At 45.1% G+C, this 15,708-nt stretch overlaps 2 protein-coding genes across 2 annotated transcripts in view; both read left to right on the forward strand.

The window, feature by feature from the left end:
• Window positions 1-15,708, forward strand: part of efr3a (EFR3 homolog A (S. cerevisiae)) — an 80,202-nt gene that overhangs the window by 13,878 nt on the left and 50,616 nt on the right. The gene's annotated exons all lie outside the window — the stretch shown is intronic.
• Window positions 10,715-13,303, forward strand: LOC124069146 (tripartite motif-containing protein 16-like). Its single transcript, XM_046407976.1, has one exon. The coding sequence runs from the start codon at window positions 11,067-11,069 to the stop codon at window positions 12,729-12,731; it is 1,665 nt and encodes a 554-aa protein (XP_046263932.1). The 5' UTR covers window positions 10,715-11,066; the 3' UTR covers window positions 12,732-13,303.

The following is a 15,708-nucleotide window of genomic DNA, read 5'->3' on the forward strand; positions in this document are numbered from 1 at the left end:
CTGGCAGGCCACAGGAACAGGAAAGGAGTCCATTTATGCCTTTCAGTCCTCTTGGATAATAGTTTAAAATAACAGTTCTGTTCATTTGAGTTGTAGTGCAGAGTTTCACTTTGCCGTGATGCTGTACTCTTCTGGCTTTGAAAGTGGTATTGAAATTAATCCAACCTGAAATATCTGTTATCACACTCTAAGATATTTCTGGCATCCACAATAGAATTAAACCTACAAAGAAAACTCAAAATGGCCCCATTCGGTTGTTTGATCGGAGCGATGAATCAGCCTCTAAAAGGATTAGAATTGAATTCTTGCTGTGCTTCCCGGACTGAGCAGCGTCTCAGTTTTCCTGCTGTTACAGTAAAATCTGTTCATCAGTTGGTCATCTTTCATTGTCGGGTTTAGGATTCAGACTTAATGGAGGGGATGCGTACAGACCTGCTCCGTGGTGATTCTTCTTCTTGTTTTTCTTTGACGCACATCTCAGCAGCGTGGGGAAAAGGAAAGCAGGGTTTTGATCCCTTTCCCTTTTGGGGGGTTTTTTGATGATCACAGTGTGGTGCAGCTCCTTCGTCGCTCAGCCTGAACTCCCGCTGAGAGCCGTCGTGAAATTGAAGGCTTGGCAGATAGAAGACTTTCAGTGCCTTTTTTTTATTGTAATCAGTGAAGCAGCAGGGCCATCCCTGTCAGCTTGGTTTGTCCCGAGTACCCGGATGAGGTACAGAGACATGAATAACTATTTGAAATGCTGAGACGGTGGTGTCGGTCCTGCAGGTTTGTGCAGGAGCAGTGAGTCGCTGGAGTTGGGTGGAGTATAAATTGAAGACGAAGTGATAAATCATAAGACACACTTCATTCAAACGAGACAGAAACAAAGTGAAACTCAACAAAACCGTCTTGGCTCGTTTTTCCATAATCACCTCTGGTTTTGGTGCAAAGAAATCCTCAGCTCACAGAGTAAGATATGAAAATATTTGTGGTCTACCCATCGTTTTCTCTTCGCTGCTGATGTCCGACCAGACGCCCTGTCAGTCCTAGTCCTCGTCTGAGCAGCTGTTAGTCACCTCCGTACTGTATCCCAGGTCCACAAACTGGAGTCTGGTCCCAGTTTGGTGTCCAGTTGCGTTCACTGGGAGGTTGAGCTGAGCCTTTGGCCTGCAGTGAGCCCCCCGTGATCCGAGGTTGTGGTCCAGGCACAGTCCAGTGAGCCACAGGGCCTGTAGCTCCATATGTAAGTGAGCTAACAGTAGCTATGGCTACAGCCAAACACACTTCCGACTGGTTACCTTTGGCTGTAGTCGTAGCTAAGATGAGCAAACGACGCAGTGGGCAGCAGTTGGTGGTTACTGTGGAGGTCTGCTGCCCCCCCACAGCTTCTTCATCATGAGACTGACACCTCTGATAACAGCCAGAGGACGACACTCTGTCAGCCTGTGATATGGGAGGAGATGCTGTTAACTCTTCTCACACACACACAGACACACACAGTGAGTGTGTGTGAAGTCTGTTCTGTATTTGTGTTGTGTTTACATTTTTCTTCCCTGCTGAAAAGAGAATTTCCTGTCCTTAAAGAACAGATCTGAATCAAACATGTGAATTTACCTCATAGAGAAACATTTTCCACATGTGATTAACATGTTAGATAAGTTCACTCATGCTGTGTGTGTGTGTGTGTGTGTGTGTGTGTGTGTGTCTCATCCTGTCGTGTCTTTTATGGAATCAGTTATGTCCTATTGAGATAAAGGATCCAAAAAGTTGGAATGTAATGTAATGTAATGTAAATATGTAAATTTGCGTGTAAGATTAGAGTTTGTGGTAGTTTGCAGCAAAAACTGCAAAAAAAGCACAATGCAATAAATAAAATCTGTCAATCTGAGGAAACAGACAAACTGAAAACTGTAAAAATAAGTAAAAAATAAATGAGCAGAAAAAACGGCAAATGGAAGGAACCAAACAGTGAAAAACAATCAATGAAAAAATGATTACTGAGCAGGACATCTTTGAATCCTGCAACACGTTTCTTTGACTGGATTTCTAAACTGCTCACAGGAGTCACAGGGTGGTGGTCTGAGTGCAGGACGGTCAGACCAGAATCCAGGGTCCAAATCCTGTCTGTGGTTTAGACAACAAAAACACAAGATATTTTTCAGCCACAAAATTTAGTCTTTGTTTAAGTTTAGGGATTTCAGTTAGATGTTAATATCAAATCAGTTTGTGAAATATTAGCATTATGTCTTTAGGATTCGTGTACGTTGGCACAAATCCACCATATTTAACTAGTGCTGACTCATGTACACAGATGCTATGGGTCACATTGTTGTGTTGTAAGTCACAGACATTTCTGACAGAGAACTTGTTGTTTGGGAAGTCGCAAAAGTTGGTCAAAGTCAGGTAGACAAGTCTTGGGTAAAATGAACCAGCGCTGACTTTTGATGTGAAATAAGTGGTGTGTTTGAATCGGTGTGTCGCCTCTGAGTCTTTGCTATCTTCTTATTGCGTTAAGAGTGACTGGATGAGCTGAGAAGCGTTGAGAAGGTAATACGAGCCTGCTGGAGGTTCCTGAGCTCTCTGAAGATTTATGAAGAGGAATCTCCAGCTAAATCCTCTCCTTCCATCTTCTGCCGTCAATAAAAAGGCTTAGACAGGTAATTGTGTCTCCTCTCCTCCTCCTCCTCCTCCTCCTCCCAGACGCCCACCAGCTTCAGTTTTATCAGCTGCCATTTTTCTGAGCTCCACCCCTGAGATGCAGGCTGCTTTGGGGAGACGCACGTTTATTTCACTTCCCGGGTTGAAAGTTCAGGAAAAAACTCAAGTGTCAATAAATAATAATGTTCTGCCTTCATGGCTGTTGGATGCTGTGCTGTCTGTGGATTCAGCGTTTGTTTGGCGCGTCAGACTGATGATCGATGACCTTGTCTTCAGCCTCCTCAGAGATCCATCGTCTGGAGGTGGAGGGGAAGACCAGGCTGAATATTGGCCTCATTTGTCACCTTGTGGCCCAAACAGCCTCCTCTCTCACTGTCCGCTTCCTCCCCTCCGTCCATTCATCCTTTCCTGCTCCCCTTCCTCCTTTTCCTACCTTGGTTTGTCTCTTCCTGCTTCTTTTTCTCTCCTCTTTTGCACTAATTTATTCCTTTTCCCTCTTGCCTTATTCTTATTTTTGCCTTTCCCCTCCTTCCTTTCATCTCACGCTTCATCTATCCCCCTCCCATCCAATTCTCACTTCCTTCTCTATTTCCTTCTCTACTTGTGCCTCTTGTCCTCCCTCCCTTCTTTCCTCCTTGGTCTTTCTCTCCATACACCCCCCTCTTTTCCTTCTGTGGTTGATTTTTCCCTTGCGGTGGCTGTAATTCGCTCAGAGATGGATGGGCCGGTGCTGCAATCATCCCCTCCCCTGCTGCTTTTGATGGATCTCTGAGCTCGGCCGTTGGAGTCATTGTTGGAGCGGCTCTGCGTTGGCTCCCCCTCAGCGGCAGACTGATGAAACGGCTGGCAGGAAGGAGAGAAGCTTCTGTTTTAATGTGTTTCAACAGGCCCAGATGTCACTGGATGTACTCCCAGGGTCCACATTATAAGCAGGACGTCACGGGCAGTAAGGAGGACTCCCCGATGGTCTCCAGGGACATGGACTCAACAAGTTGTTGCTCCTTGTTGGGTTGTCATCTTGCATTTCCTGCAGATTTTCTTTTGGAAATGCACTGCTTGGTTTGCCAGTGATGAAAATAATCACAAGTTGCAGCCTAAACTGAAATTGTAGCATTTTCTCTACTTCCTTCCTGTCTTTTAGCATGATTTCATGTCTGCTTCAGAAGTACATTGGTCGCAGTACATGTCTGTAACTCGCTGAGTTCTCTGTGGTGGTCTTCAGTGAACACAGCGGTCTCAAAGACAGAATGTGTCTGCTGCCTGTGACGAGATTTCGGATTTCTGTCTTCCCACCTGAGCGTTTCCGGAGGGCTTGAGTTTCTTCCTCCCCCTCCTCTTCCCTCTTCCTCCACCTTGGAAACATTAACCCTGGGATTTCGTCAGGTTCACTTTCCACTTCCTCCCTTTGTCTGCCCTGCATGAATATTTAAATAAGAAATACTGAGCTTTCATCGCCCCCCGCAACAAATCCACCATCTACAGCTGGCTCATAATTCAGTTTGGACATAACTCGTTTATCACAGAGTGTTTTCTGGTCGCTGGTTAAATGTTTGTGAGGGAAGGAGACGATGCTATCTGATGCCCTCTAATCCATCTGACTCTTGTATGAATAATGAGAAGCGTCAATGAATAACCTCTGAGGCTCAAAGTGAAGCAGATATACCAGGAGTGAAAGACTTGAATAAGAGACACAGTATGTTAAACAGCAGCTTTGTGTGAGGGAACAATCATATAATCGTGAGTTTAAGAGTAAGATTAGATGTTGATGTTTCCGCAGATTAGGTGTTTAGATTAGTTCAGGTTTATTCCTACAGACCAGGATTATTATTCTGTTCATTTTAATGGACTTTAAAGGCCCAAATTAAGAAATAAATAACTGAGATCCCCCCCCCCCCCGTTGGACGCCAGCTGTGCCGTCTGAGCTGTGGATAGAAAAAGGCAAGACAATTGAAACTATGCAGCACGTGTGATATATGGAGGCAGTTTAATGGACTTTATTTAAACCATTAACACCAGTGAGGCTGGGGGGACAACACAAAACAATAAAATACTAATTTAAAAATAATCCCTGCAAGGTGAGATACAATCTAACAAAGGCTGAATAAATAAGGTGAGTTCAGTCAAAGCGGTTTTGGTTACGATCTGTATTTTCTAATCTGATTTCTGGTTACTTTTAGGCGACTGATTGGCCTGTTTGAGGTTAAGGAAGGATTGTGGGTCATGGATGATTAAAAAGATAAATAAACAAGTTCTGACCAGAATAAGTGGAAATTACTCCAGTTTTTGTCCACGTTTAACTTTAAGAAATTAGTGCTGGCAGTACTGGAGTCAGAGATTTAAGATAACATGGGAACTATAAAATGAAGCATGAACTGTCATTTTGCTGGTAATAAATACAAAAGAGACCTTGAGGAGGTCTTTGTTTGTGAGAAATCTCATGTCCGGTCAGATAATCCTGCCGACAGGCTGCTGAACTCCAGGCCACAGTGAGGCAACAGAACCTGATTTTTAAGCAGTATAAATTTAGATATCCGTCTGGCTGGGGCCGAAGCAGAGCGACGGGGAGGCTGTAAATTTATGGGTCATCATCTGTTTTTTGTGCTTGCGCCCTTCAAGGTTCAAAAGCGGGACGTGGTAATGCAAGTCAATGAGCCCACCAGCCATTCAGAGCCCTGGTTTTCAAAGCAAGCAAACACTTTATCCATTTGCACAACGCATAAATAACAGAGCGAGTTCAGCACGTATTCATGTGTAAAGACGGGCAGCCATGTTCTGAGGAGGCTCCCTGTGTTCGTCAGCCACATCACTGTGATAATCAATAACTCTGCAGTCATGATTCTTCATGTTCGCTCCTCTGTGCCTCTGACGGCTGCAGCGGCCTTTGTTATCACAGATGTGGGATCATTTTTTAATCTTTTTGTACAAAAATGATGGGCAACTGGTTTGTAATTGAAGCAGATCTGTTCATTATGCCATTTCACCAGCTTCCTAATTGTGATGATTGTCTGCTTTTTATCATTGTGAACTGAATGTCTTCCACCTCATTAGACATCACACAGTGATCAGTCCTTTTTAAACACATCCTGGTCCTGCAGAACTGAATCGGTGCTGAACAAGTCGTCCTTCGTTGGCTCTGTGCTGGATTTCGGTCTTTTAAACAGCCCTCCTGTAGTCCCGTAGAGGCAGAATTGTGTTCCTCATGAGATTAATTAATTAATTGATTAATTAATTAATTTATTTTTATTTTACCTCTACACTCTTCTGTAACTGTTTTTGCACACTCTTTGCTTTTTGCACTCCTCTTCTGTCCTTGTGAGCTGCCACAACAAGTGAATTTCCCCACTGCGGGATCAATAAAGTTCATCTTATCTTATCTTAGATTATCCTGCCCACGTTTGCCTCCAAAAATGTCAACCAGGAACGTTCACTTCAACACTCCTGACCAACACTGAAAAACTTGAGCTGAATAAGGACACTTAGAGAAAGATGTTGTCGGGCGACAGACTGAGAACGCTGTTGTGGCTTTCATCTGCTCGTCAAAGGCCAAGGAATTAATCAGGAGCACTGAGAGCGCTCTTTAATCTTGTAGATTACGGCCCTCACAGACGCTTCAGGTGTAGATTAAAGTAGTCGGAGCAGCCGGAGGTGAGATTTACTGTGGAACGTGTTTGTCATGGGTTCAGATCCCAGCTCGGACACAAACGCTTTGTATTCTGCAGCACAAGCAGAATCGTGACTTTACGTAAATGTAAGAAACTGGTTTAACGTTTACGTGGATCTGACGTGATCGTCATATTTCAGTGAGGTGAGGTCTTCTTTGTGTTCACTTGTAGAAACTCTTCTCATGTGTTGAGGGACTGCAGGTGCCTTGTGAATATGATAACAGAGATCCAGTTTCTGACTGTAAGCGTCCATGTCAGGGTGAGATGATAGCAGATATCATTTTCATTTGTCCCTTTGAGCTCACTGTAGGGTTTATTGATTGTGAAGCCACAGAAACTTCAAAGCTTTTCAGGTTCCAGGTTTTGTGTGAAGGATCAGGGTTTCCTCTGAACACAGAGGCCGGTAACCCGAGCTGCTGCTGACGGGCTCACATTAGAGCCGACAGCATCTCGTCTTCTCTGTCAGAGCGAGGGGTAATCCCAGGTGGGAGCTGCCGTCCCATTGGCTGAACCTGCCGTCCATCGAACAGGTGGTGTTTCTAAAGAACCTGCAGCAGGAAGGATTCGTAGAGAGGTGAAGCTGGGATGTTGTGGTCGTGCCGTTTGGTTGCTCTCACCTGGACAGGTGTGTGTGTATGTCGGGGGGGGGGGGGGGAGGGGGGGACTACCTGAAGAAAACCTGAATGTCAGCCCTTCTCACTGGTGTTGGATTTACTTTGTGAAGTTGTGAAGAACCGGTCGCAGCTCTTTCACTTGAAGGCTGCATGTCTGAGCGCTGAAAGCTGTGAAAAGTCCACAGTCACTGCAGTCATGCCGTCTCTCTGCGTCCACCTGAGGCGGCGCGTCCTGAGGAGGTACAGACAGGTGCCTCGGACCGAAGCTGACGGAGCCTTCAACTATGGCCGAGCCTCAAACAGACGAGGCCCGCTGGACTCTGGTAGGCTGGATGTTAAACCCTCCGTCTCATCACACTCACCGCTTGTTTTTAAATTAATCACAAGTTTATTTTGTGCTGCTCCTTTCCAGCTGCACATGTGGCACAGAAATCATAACAATATGGAGTTAAAATATTAATGTGGTGAAAGTGAACACATCTCTGCACATTAGCTAAAGTTATTACATAAATGGGGTGGAGTAAAAAGTACAATATTCACCTCAGAAATGTAGTCGAGTGGAAGTATAAAATAGCAGGAAATAATATGTAAATTCTGCTTCACTGCAGTCCATCACTGGCTATTCTACATTTCGGTTATTCTATACTATTCGACACTGAAGTTGTTATTTTTACTGCACCACATCAGTGTCATGTTTCAGTTATTGATCTCTTGCATTACTAATAACCTGTATTACCGCATCAGTCGATCCCTAATCAATACTTCAGAGTTTTGTGTGTTTGGTGGCTGTCCAGATCTGCTTTTGTTTGAATAAATAAGGAGGCAACACACCCAACATGAACCGTAAAACACGTTCCGCTCTGTCAGTCTCCTCCAGCGCAGGCTGGTTGCATGAGCGTTTACATTTCTGTGTCTGTGTGTTACGTCGCAGCAGGACGATGCATTTGATCTTCTCTAATGGCCTCTTCTCAGCCAGCTCGACGGGGGGTGTTGGGGTGTAATTCATCAGTCCGTATGATCGCTGACGTCTCTCGATCTCAGTCGCTCTCTGTGCTGTGATTATGCAGCCTTCTCTTCACATCTGAAGCTGGATGCTCCAGTTGATGCACGACCTCCATCCGTCCGATCTGTCAGCACTGAAGCCATGCGGCTCTGGGCCCGAATGGCTTTTAATGTAATTTGGAGCTTCTGTCATTCATATTCTACCCCTGGTGCCTCTGCACAAACAAACAAACAAACATACAAACATGACTGGGGCTGAATGCAATCAGCTCCTCTGTGCAGGAAATATATTTGTGTGGCGGGTTTTATATTGCCACAGAGTTATAAAACACTCGAGATATTCTATCAGGACCGGGACGACAACTGACGATCGTCTTCTGCTCCGGTTTATCAAATCAGAGAATCATCCATCAGAAGGTCCCAGAGGTCACCTCTTCCAGTCTTTGCGTGCCACATTTAGTACAATATCTGCCTTCTAAATGCAGAAAATGGGAATACTGAATAAAAGCACAAGTACCTCAGAATTGTGAGCGAGCTGTACTTTGTTTCAGTCCATCACTGGTTATTTCCTGACCTGTTCTGTGGCAGTCAAGTGAAACCTGACATGGCTACAGCAACAGGGCGATTAAGTTCATCTGGTGTGATGAAACGTTTAGTTTCACTTTGTCTTTATCCCACTCTGGTTTGTGAGTGTTTTCCTCGGCACCATGAGGAGGCAGAAATCACCTGCTGGTGGTAAACAGTGTTTTAACATAACTGCACACACGTTCTCCCAGTCAGACACTCGAACCAAACTCCTTTTTAGGCCGATTCGTTTCCGGTCTGAGTCAGCCAATCATAAGCAGAATAAAAGGACGGAGATAAAAAAGCTGTCATTTCACCTTCGTCTCTGCGGCTTCTGTCCTCGATCCATCTGCTGTCCCTGAACACCCCGCACAGGAGGAGTCGCAGCCTCCCAGGTGTCTTCATTTCATCTTCAGTGTCTACATACACACCTGCTGTGATGCTGCAACAGCCCCTCACGAGTGTGTGTGTGTGTGTGTTCATCTTCAGATCTCTTCCAATGTGAAGGTTGTCATAACCAGGTCAGGTTGCTATAATGTTGCTGTAGTGGGGAAAAGACTGGAATAAGTTAAGTTACTGCGGTGCAGTGCACAATACACAGGATAACCACGTGTTCGGGAACGCCTGCAGTCCACAAGACACTGAACACCAAACTACTCCTGATGGCTCCTTCATCGACGTTTGTGGTTATCGCTCCTGACAGGCAGGTGGCACCTCGCACGTTGGCCTATTTTGATGATGTCTGAATGGGTGAGTGCAGGCTCGTGCACTTTGAGCGGTCAGTCTGGAGGGACGCAGTGTAAGAACGGTGATGAAATACCATCTAGGAACACGTTAAAGTGGATCATCAGATGCTGCACATACACTTCATACTGATACCTGTTGGCAGAGATGAGTGGATCACCTGGTCTCAGGCGTAGTCCTGCTGAAAAGACAGAAGATAAAGAGAAAAAGAATCTCCATTTGTGACACCAGACTGCAGGTGGTTTTCTTTTCAAAACTGCAGCAGGTGTTGCTTTATTTCACTCGCTTCCTGCAAACGTTCTCTCATCTGTCTACTCAGCCACGTGGCAGCGCTTAGCAGAAACCCGGACTGAGTCCAGGACAGTTTGAACTGTGTGAAATCTAGAGGCCCAATCGTTACGTGAAACATTAGTCTCCATTCACGTGAAGGAGCTTTGACTTTCCAGCCGGTATGTCACGTCTTCATCTGCGTCATGGGTGTTGCCGCGGGAGGAGAAAATGATGGAAACTTCGATTCAACAGATGAATGAATGGACTGTGAAGGGTTGATGATTGGATTAGTCAGCGAGGTGTTTTTCTCAGACTTACAGATCAGTAAGTCTGTGGTGCATACAGAGAGCAGTGGTGATTAGGTTCACTGAGTGCTCAAAGCTGTGCAGCAGTTAAAGCATCACTGCTTCCCAAACCAGGACCAGCTGTGGTCAGTTTTATCACAACAGGATAAAAGACTATCAGCTTTCCAGCCGTGTTACTGTCCCCAAACAGTGTGAGGTTTTTCACCAACAGATGATGGTCCATGTGTGCTGTCGGCTCAGTCTGAAGTAGAGCTGAACAGTGAAGGTGGTGTGAGATGGTCTCTGACGGCCTACAGAGCGAGTTCAGAGAGGCAGTGTAGGCTGCTGCAGCTTGTGGGTTACAGTCGCCATCCTGTGATGAGACTGCTTTTCAGTGAAGCATTCTCATCCCAACAAGTGTTTGCTCATGACAGGAAGTTTGATCGATCAAGATGTTCCCTCAAAGGGATTGAGTGCCTCTGTTCTTTGCTAAGGTTTGTAGCCTCATGAGGTCATATGTTCTTCATGATCTGTTTGAGGTTTATTATTGCACAGCAGGTGGGATAGAAACTCACAAAGTTTCTATGTTAGCAATAAAGCAATTCACAAAAACTAGCTGTGCTCACATGTTCACACACGACTGATTGACGTGCGCTGGCTAACCTGAGACCTGAGTTACAGGGAGAAACAGCAGTGAAAATGCTAGCTAAACAGAAAGCAGCAGGTGAAAAGCTCTGAAGGCCCGCCCCCCTGAGCAAGCACACCTGTTTCTGTTTCTCGAAAAGGGCGTGGCTTAGCCCGGAAGTGGGTGTGGCCAACCGGAAGTTGTTAATTTAAGACTGAAATTGATATGGATTGATCAGAAGTTGCTATATTTATCATTTATTAGAAAACGTTTTACAGAACAGAACTTCACATAAAAAAACTGTGGAGTCACCTCCAAACCTCCTGATTATGAAAAGAGTTTACCTCCTCTGAGCTGAAGTGAACAGTGTTTTAAGGTGATAAATGAGCTCCATTGTAAACACGTTTTAAACACACAGGATCTCTAAGCCTCCTCCTTCTTCCTGCTCTCAAACACAGTCAGCTCCTCTCTGTCCACATGTTTCCTGTTCCCTCCCCTTCAGATCTACAGTTTGAAGATGGGTGGAACCAACATGGTGGTGAAGTGCAGGAGCTGACAGGCCTCATTCACTGCAGAGACACATGTTGTTTAGATCAGAGCTCAGACTGGTTTCACTTTTGATGAAGTGAAAGTCAGACAGTCGTTGTTGCTGAGAGGTGAAATGGCGCAAAAAGGAGTTCAGCTGGACCACGAAACCTTCTGTTGTTCGATCTGTCTGGATCTACTGAAGGATCCGGTGACGATTCCCTGTGGACACAACTACTGCATGGACTGTATTAAAACCCACTGGGATGAAGAGGATGAGAGGAGAATCCACAGCTGCCCTCAGTGTAGGAAGACCTTCACACCGAGGCCTGTCCTGATGAAAAACACCATGTTAGCAGATTTAGTGGAGCAGCTGAAGAAGACTGGACTCCAAGCTGCTCCTGCTGATTCCTGCTATGCTGGACCTGAAGATGTGGCCTGTGATGTCTGCACTGGGAGAAAACTGAAAGCCCTCAAGTCCTGTCTGGTCTGTCTGGTCTCTTACTGTGAGAAACACCTTCAGCCTCACTGTGATGTGGCTCAGTTTAAGAAACACAAGCTGGTGGAGCCCACTGAGAAGCTCCAGGAGAACATGTGCTCTCGTCATGATGAGGTGATGAAGATGTTCTGCCGTACTGATCAGCAGTGTATCTGTTATCTCTGCGCTGTGGATCAACATAAAGGCCACGACACAGTGTCAGCTGCAGCAGAAAGGACTGAGAGGCAGAGAGAAGTCGAGGTGAGTCTACAAAACATCCAGCAGAGAATCCAGGACAGACAGAAAGACCTGAAGGTGCTTCAACGGGAGGTGGAGGCCATCAGTCGCTCTGCTGATAAAGCAGTGGAGGACAGTGAGAAGATCTTCACTCAGCTGATCCGTCTCATGGAGAAAAGAAGCTCTGATGTGAAGCAGCAGCTCAGATCCCAGCAGCAAACTGAAGTGAGTCGAGTCTTGGAGCTTCAGGAGAAGCTGGAGCAGGAGATCACTGAGCTGAAGAGGAAAGACGCTGAGCTGAAGAAGCTCTCACACACAGAGGATCACACCCAGTTTCTACACAACTACCCCTCACTGTCAGCACTCAGTGAGTCCACACACTCATCCAGCATCAACATCCGTCCTCTGAGATACTTTGAGGATGTGACGGCTGCTGTGTCAGAGCTCAGAGACAAACTACAGGACGTCCTGAGGGACACATGGACAAACGTCTCAGAGGCTGAAGTGGATGTTTTACTGCCACAACCAGAGCCCAAGACCAGAGCTGCCTTCTTAAAATATTCATGTGAAATCACACTGGATCCAAACACAGCAAACACATGGCTGTTTTTATCTGAGGGGAACAGAAAAGCAACAGTAATGAAGCAACATCAGTCTCATCCTGATCACCCAGACAGATTCACTGATTTGTGCCAGGTCCTGAGCAGAGAGAGTCTGACTGGACGTTGTTACTGGGAGGTGGAGTGGAGAAGGGGTGGAATTTGTGTAGCAGTCGCATACAAGAATATCAGCAGATCAGGGTGGGGACATGAATGTGTATTTGGGTTAAACAACAAATCTTGGTCATTATATTGTCACAAAAACAGATATAGTTTTTGGTACAACAAGGTCCAAACTCCTGTCTCAGGTCCTCCGTCCTCCAGAGTAGGAGTGTACCTGGATCACAGTGCAGGTATTCTGTGCTTCTACAGCATCTCTAAAACCATGACTCTCCTCCACAGAGTCCAGACCACATTCACTCAGCCTCTCTATGCTGGACTTGGACTTTATGATTATGGAGACGCTGCGTTCTGTAAGCTGAAATAGACAGAAGTCCTTTAATGGGCTGTGGGTTCAATTCTGTTTTAATTCTTCAACTCATTTTGTCTTCATGTTTGTTGCTGAGAGCTGATTGTTGTGGCGTCTCTTCACTGCACTGAGATCAGCTGTCAGTCAAACATTGTTAATATTTTGTTCTCACCACTTTGTACTTTTGTAAGGAAATTTATAATTACATTTACATTTATTGCTTTGCCAGAGGAAGTCAGGATGCTAACAGCCTCATGTAAGTTATGTGTAAAATGTTATTTCTAACTTTCTAACTGTGTCATACATGGCGGTCTGTGGTGTCAACCTTCTGTCAGTCAGAAGATCGATAAGTTATTGATTTTGCTGGTGGTATTTTGGCTCTTGACTCGTACTAATCTGAACGTTCACTGTGTGCCCTCATCCATCTTAACAGAAGAAAGTAACCCGTGTTTGAAATGTTTGAACATGATTCTCCATCAGCCGTGTTTGATAGCCCGGAATGAAGACGAGAAGAAAATTCTTTGTTCCTTCTTGGAGTTACTGTTACTGTAAACAGCTGAAATGACAATAAAAAAACCTCTTGACTCTCACTTCTCACATATCAGACTCTGTAGTTTACAGCGAGCAGTGAACTCAGATTACTATCACTTTGCTTGATGACTCACAGGTGTGCTGACTGTTGACTGTTGCATCTATAAAATCAGATTGTGAATCCCATGTTTTCACATTAACAGAACATCGTGTCCACGCTGTGGATGTTACTTTTCTGATTCCACTGGTGGGAGTTTTAGACTCCGTGTAGTGAAGACATTTCACACTCAGGATGTTTGCATATAATTATAGATTATAGAGTAATTTTGGACACATTCTTTTGTTCAGTGTTTTATTAATTTGCTGCTAATTTGCTTAAACTGTTATTAGCACAGATGAGTCCTGCTAGCTGCAGCCTAACAAACTCGCTAACAGCTAACAGAACCAAGTGATTATATTGGCATGCTGATAACACTTTACCATAAGGGTACCTTAACTGAGTCAGTCATTTGCGTACTGATTGTGGACACCTCGAAGGGCATAATCCCACTCATACCAGGGTCGCTTACCAAGGGACACAGTGAAGACCACTCATTTAGTCTTTCATCCATTTTGCGATCCAAGTGTAAAGTTTGTAAAATATAATCTGACAGGATGTTGAGCAACAAGACTATCAGTTTTCCAGCCGTGTTACTGTCCCCAAATCAGTGTGAGGTTTTTCACCAACAGATGATGGTCCATGTGTGCTGTCGGCTCAGTCTGAAGTAGAGCTGAACAGTGAAGGTGGTGTGAGATGGTCTCTGACGGCCTACAGAGCGAGTTCTGAGAGGCAGTGTAGGCTGCTGCAGCTTGTGGGTTACAGTCGCCATCTTGTGGTGAGGACGAGTCTCTGCAGGACTACACTCAGTGTTCATATTCACATTATTCCTCATGTCATTTATTTCCAATGTCAAAGAGTCTGCAGCCAGAGTCTTAATTTAACAGACGGTTTGACTGGAACTACTGAGCAGGTGTCAATTATCAGGAGTTAATGGCCCCCCTGCGGCCAATCAGAATCCAGTATTCACTCAGACTGTATAATTAGATTTAATAAGCCTCAAATGTAATTTGTGTATGTGTTTTGCATAGGTTTGGTTTTTGAAAATCACCTTCGGAGTTACATGTTCTCATCACTTTGGTCACACCTTCACCTGGCAGGAGGTCAGCTGACTTTTTCCTCAGATCTTCACATTCACAGCCGAGTTCTACAGAAGCTGGCTGATCACACTAATACCAACGCAGCAGCTCCCTCGCCGCTCTGTGCCTTAATGTGGCAGGTAATCACAGGATCCATAATGAGCGTTTCAAAGCCTCAGCCTTGGAAAGGTTGCTTTGGCGACAGGCGTCGGCACGAGCCTTAATGAAGCTGATTAATGTCCTGACTCCCAGGGCCGTCATCAAACTCTGCCACGCTGAAGCCAACAAATAAACTCTGGAGCAGTTGAGGTGACATCACCTGAGAGGTCTTTACGTGAGGTGAAGGGCACCTTGGGAGCTCCTTTCTGAGTGTTAGGAGGGAAAATGGACTCTTACGGGTAATGGCAGTGGAGGACGGCCTTGAGATAACCAGATGGAGCTTTAGTTTCAGAGGTGCTGCCTGCAGATGTTAGGAGGGAATGTGGATGTGTCCGTTACGCGAAAGAAAAGTCAAAGATCGGTCATGTAGAAAGAACAGCCTGCTTCATGCGTTATAATGGATGGATTTAAGCACTCTTTGTATAACAGTATTGTGGTTGGTGACGTTCAAAGGTAAACTTTCAAGGATTGTGAAGACAATTGAAATTTGATCCCTAGACCTCACTTTATTAAACCATCAGCAGTGTGCAGGTTGATCATCCAAAAAGTTTTCTGTGAAAAATAGTGATGGAAATGAAGGTTTGAAGTTTATTTACAGAAATAATTCTTGATAACAGCCGTAAATCAACATAACAAGTGTGAAGTCACCTGCTCACACAGCTTCTTTGTGCGCTGAAAATGGACAAACACCTCTGACTCAGCTGAGTTTGGTCCCTGAACCTGAAAGACTTTGCCCATTGATGGTCTGTCAGAGGAGCTGAATGCTGCTGTGACCTTTCAGCTGTGGTCTGCTGCTCCTTCAGACACAAAAGCTCTGACATTTCACTTGAGACACTCTGTTCTGACAGTCACACTCGCCGTTCAGGGAGGAACATGACAAAAATGAGAGAGTTTGATCGGTTGATGAGATCATTTCCTCTTTTCTGGGTTGCATCAGCTGCACCGGTTGCAAGTTCAGTTTGTAGGTTCCTCAAGGGGAGGGCTGAGTGATCTGGTGACGCAGTTTCCTGCTGACGTTTTACAGAGGAAGCATTTCTCTTTCGGTTTGCTTATGACTTACTCACATCCAGTTTAAGTGTCTGTCCAGCCTTTTGCATATGTTTTGGTTTTGTCCAAAACTAAACAGTTT

Source organism: Scatophagus argus, chromosome 13, assembly GCF_020382885.2.
Source record: "Scatophagus argus isolate fScaArg1 chromosome 13, fScaArg1.pri, whole genome shotgun sequence".
Lineage (NCBI taxonomy): Eukaryota > Metazoa > Chordata > Actinopteri > Scatophagidae > Scatophagus > Scatophagus argus.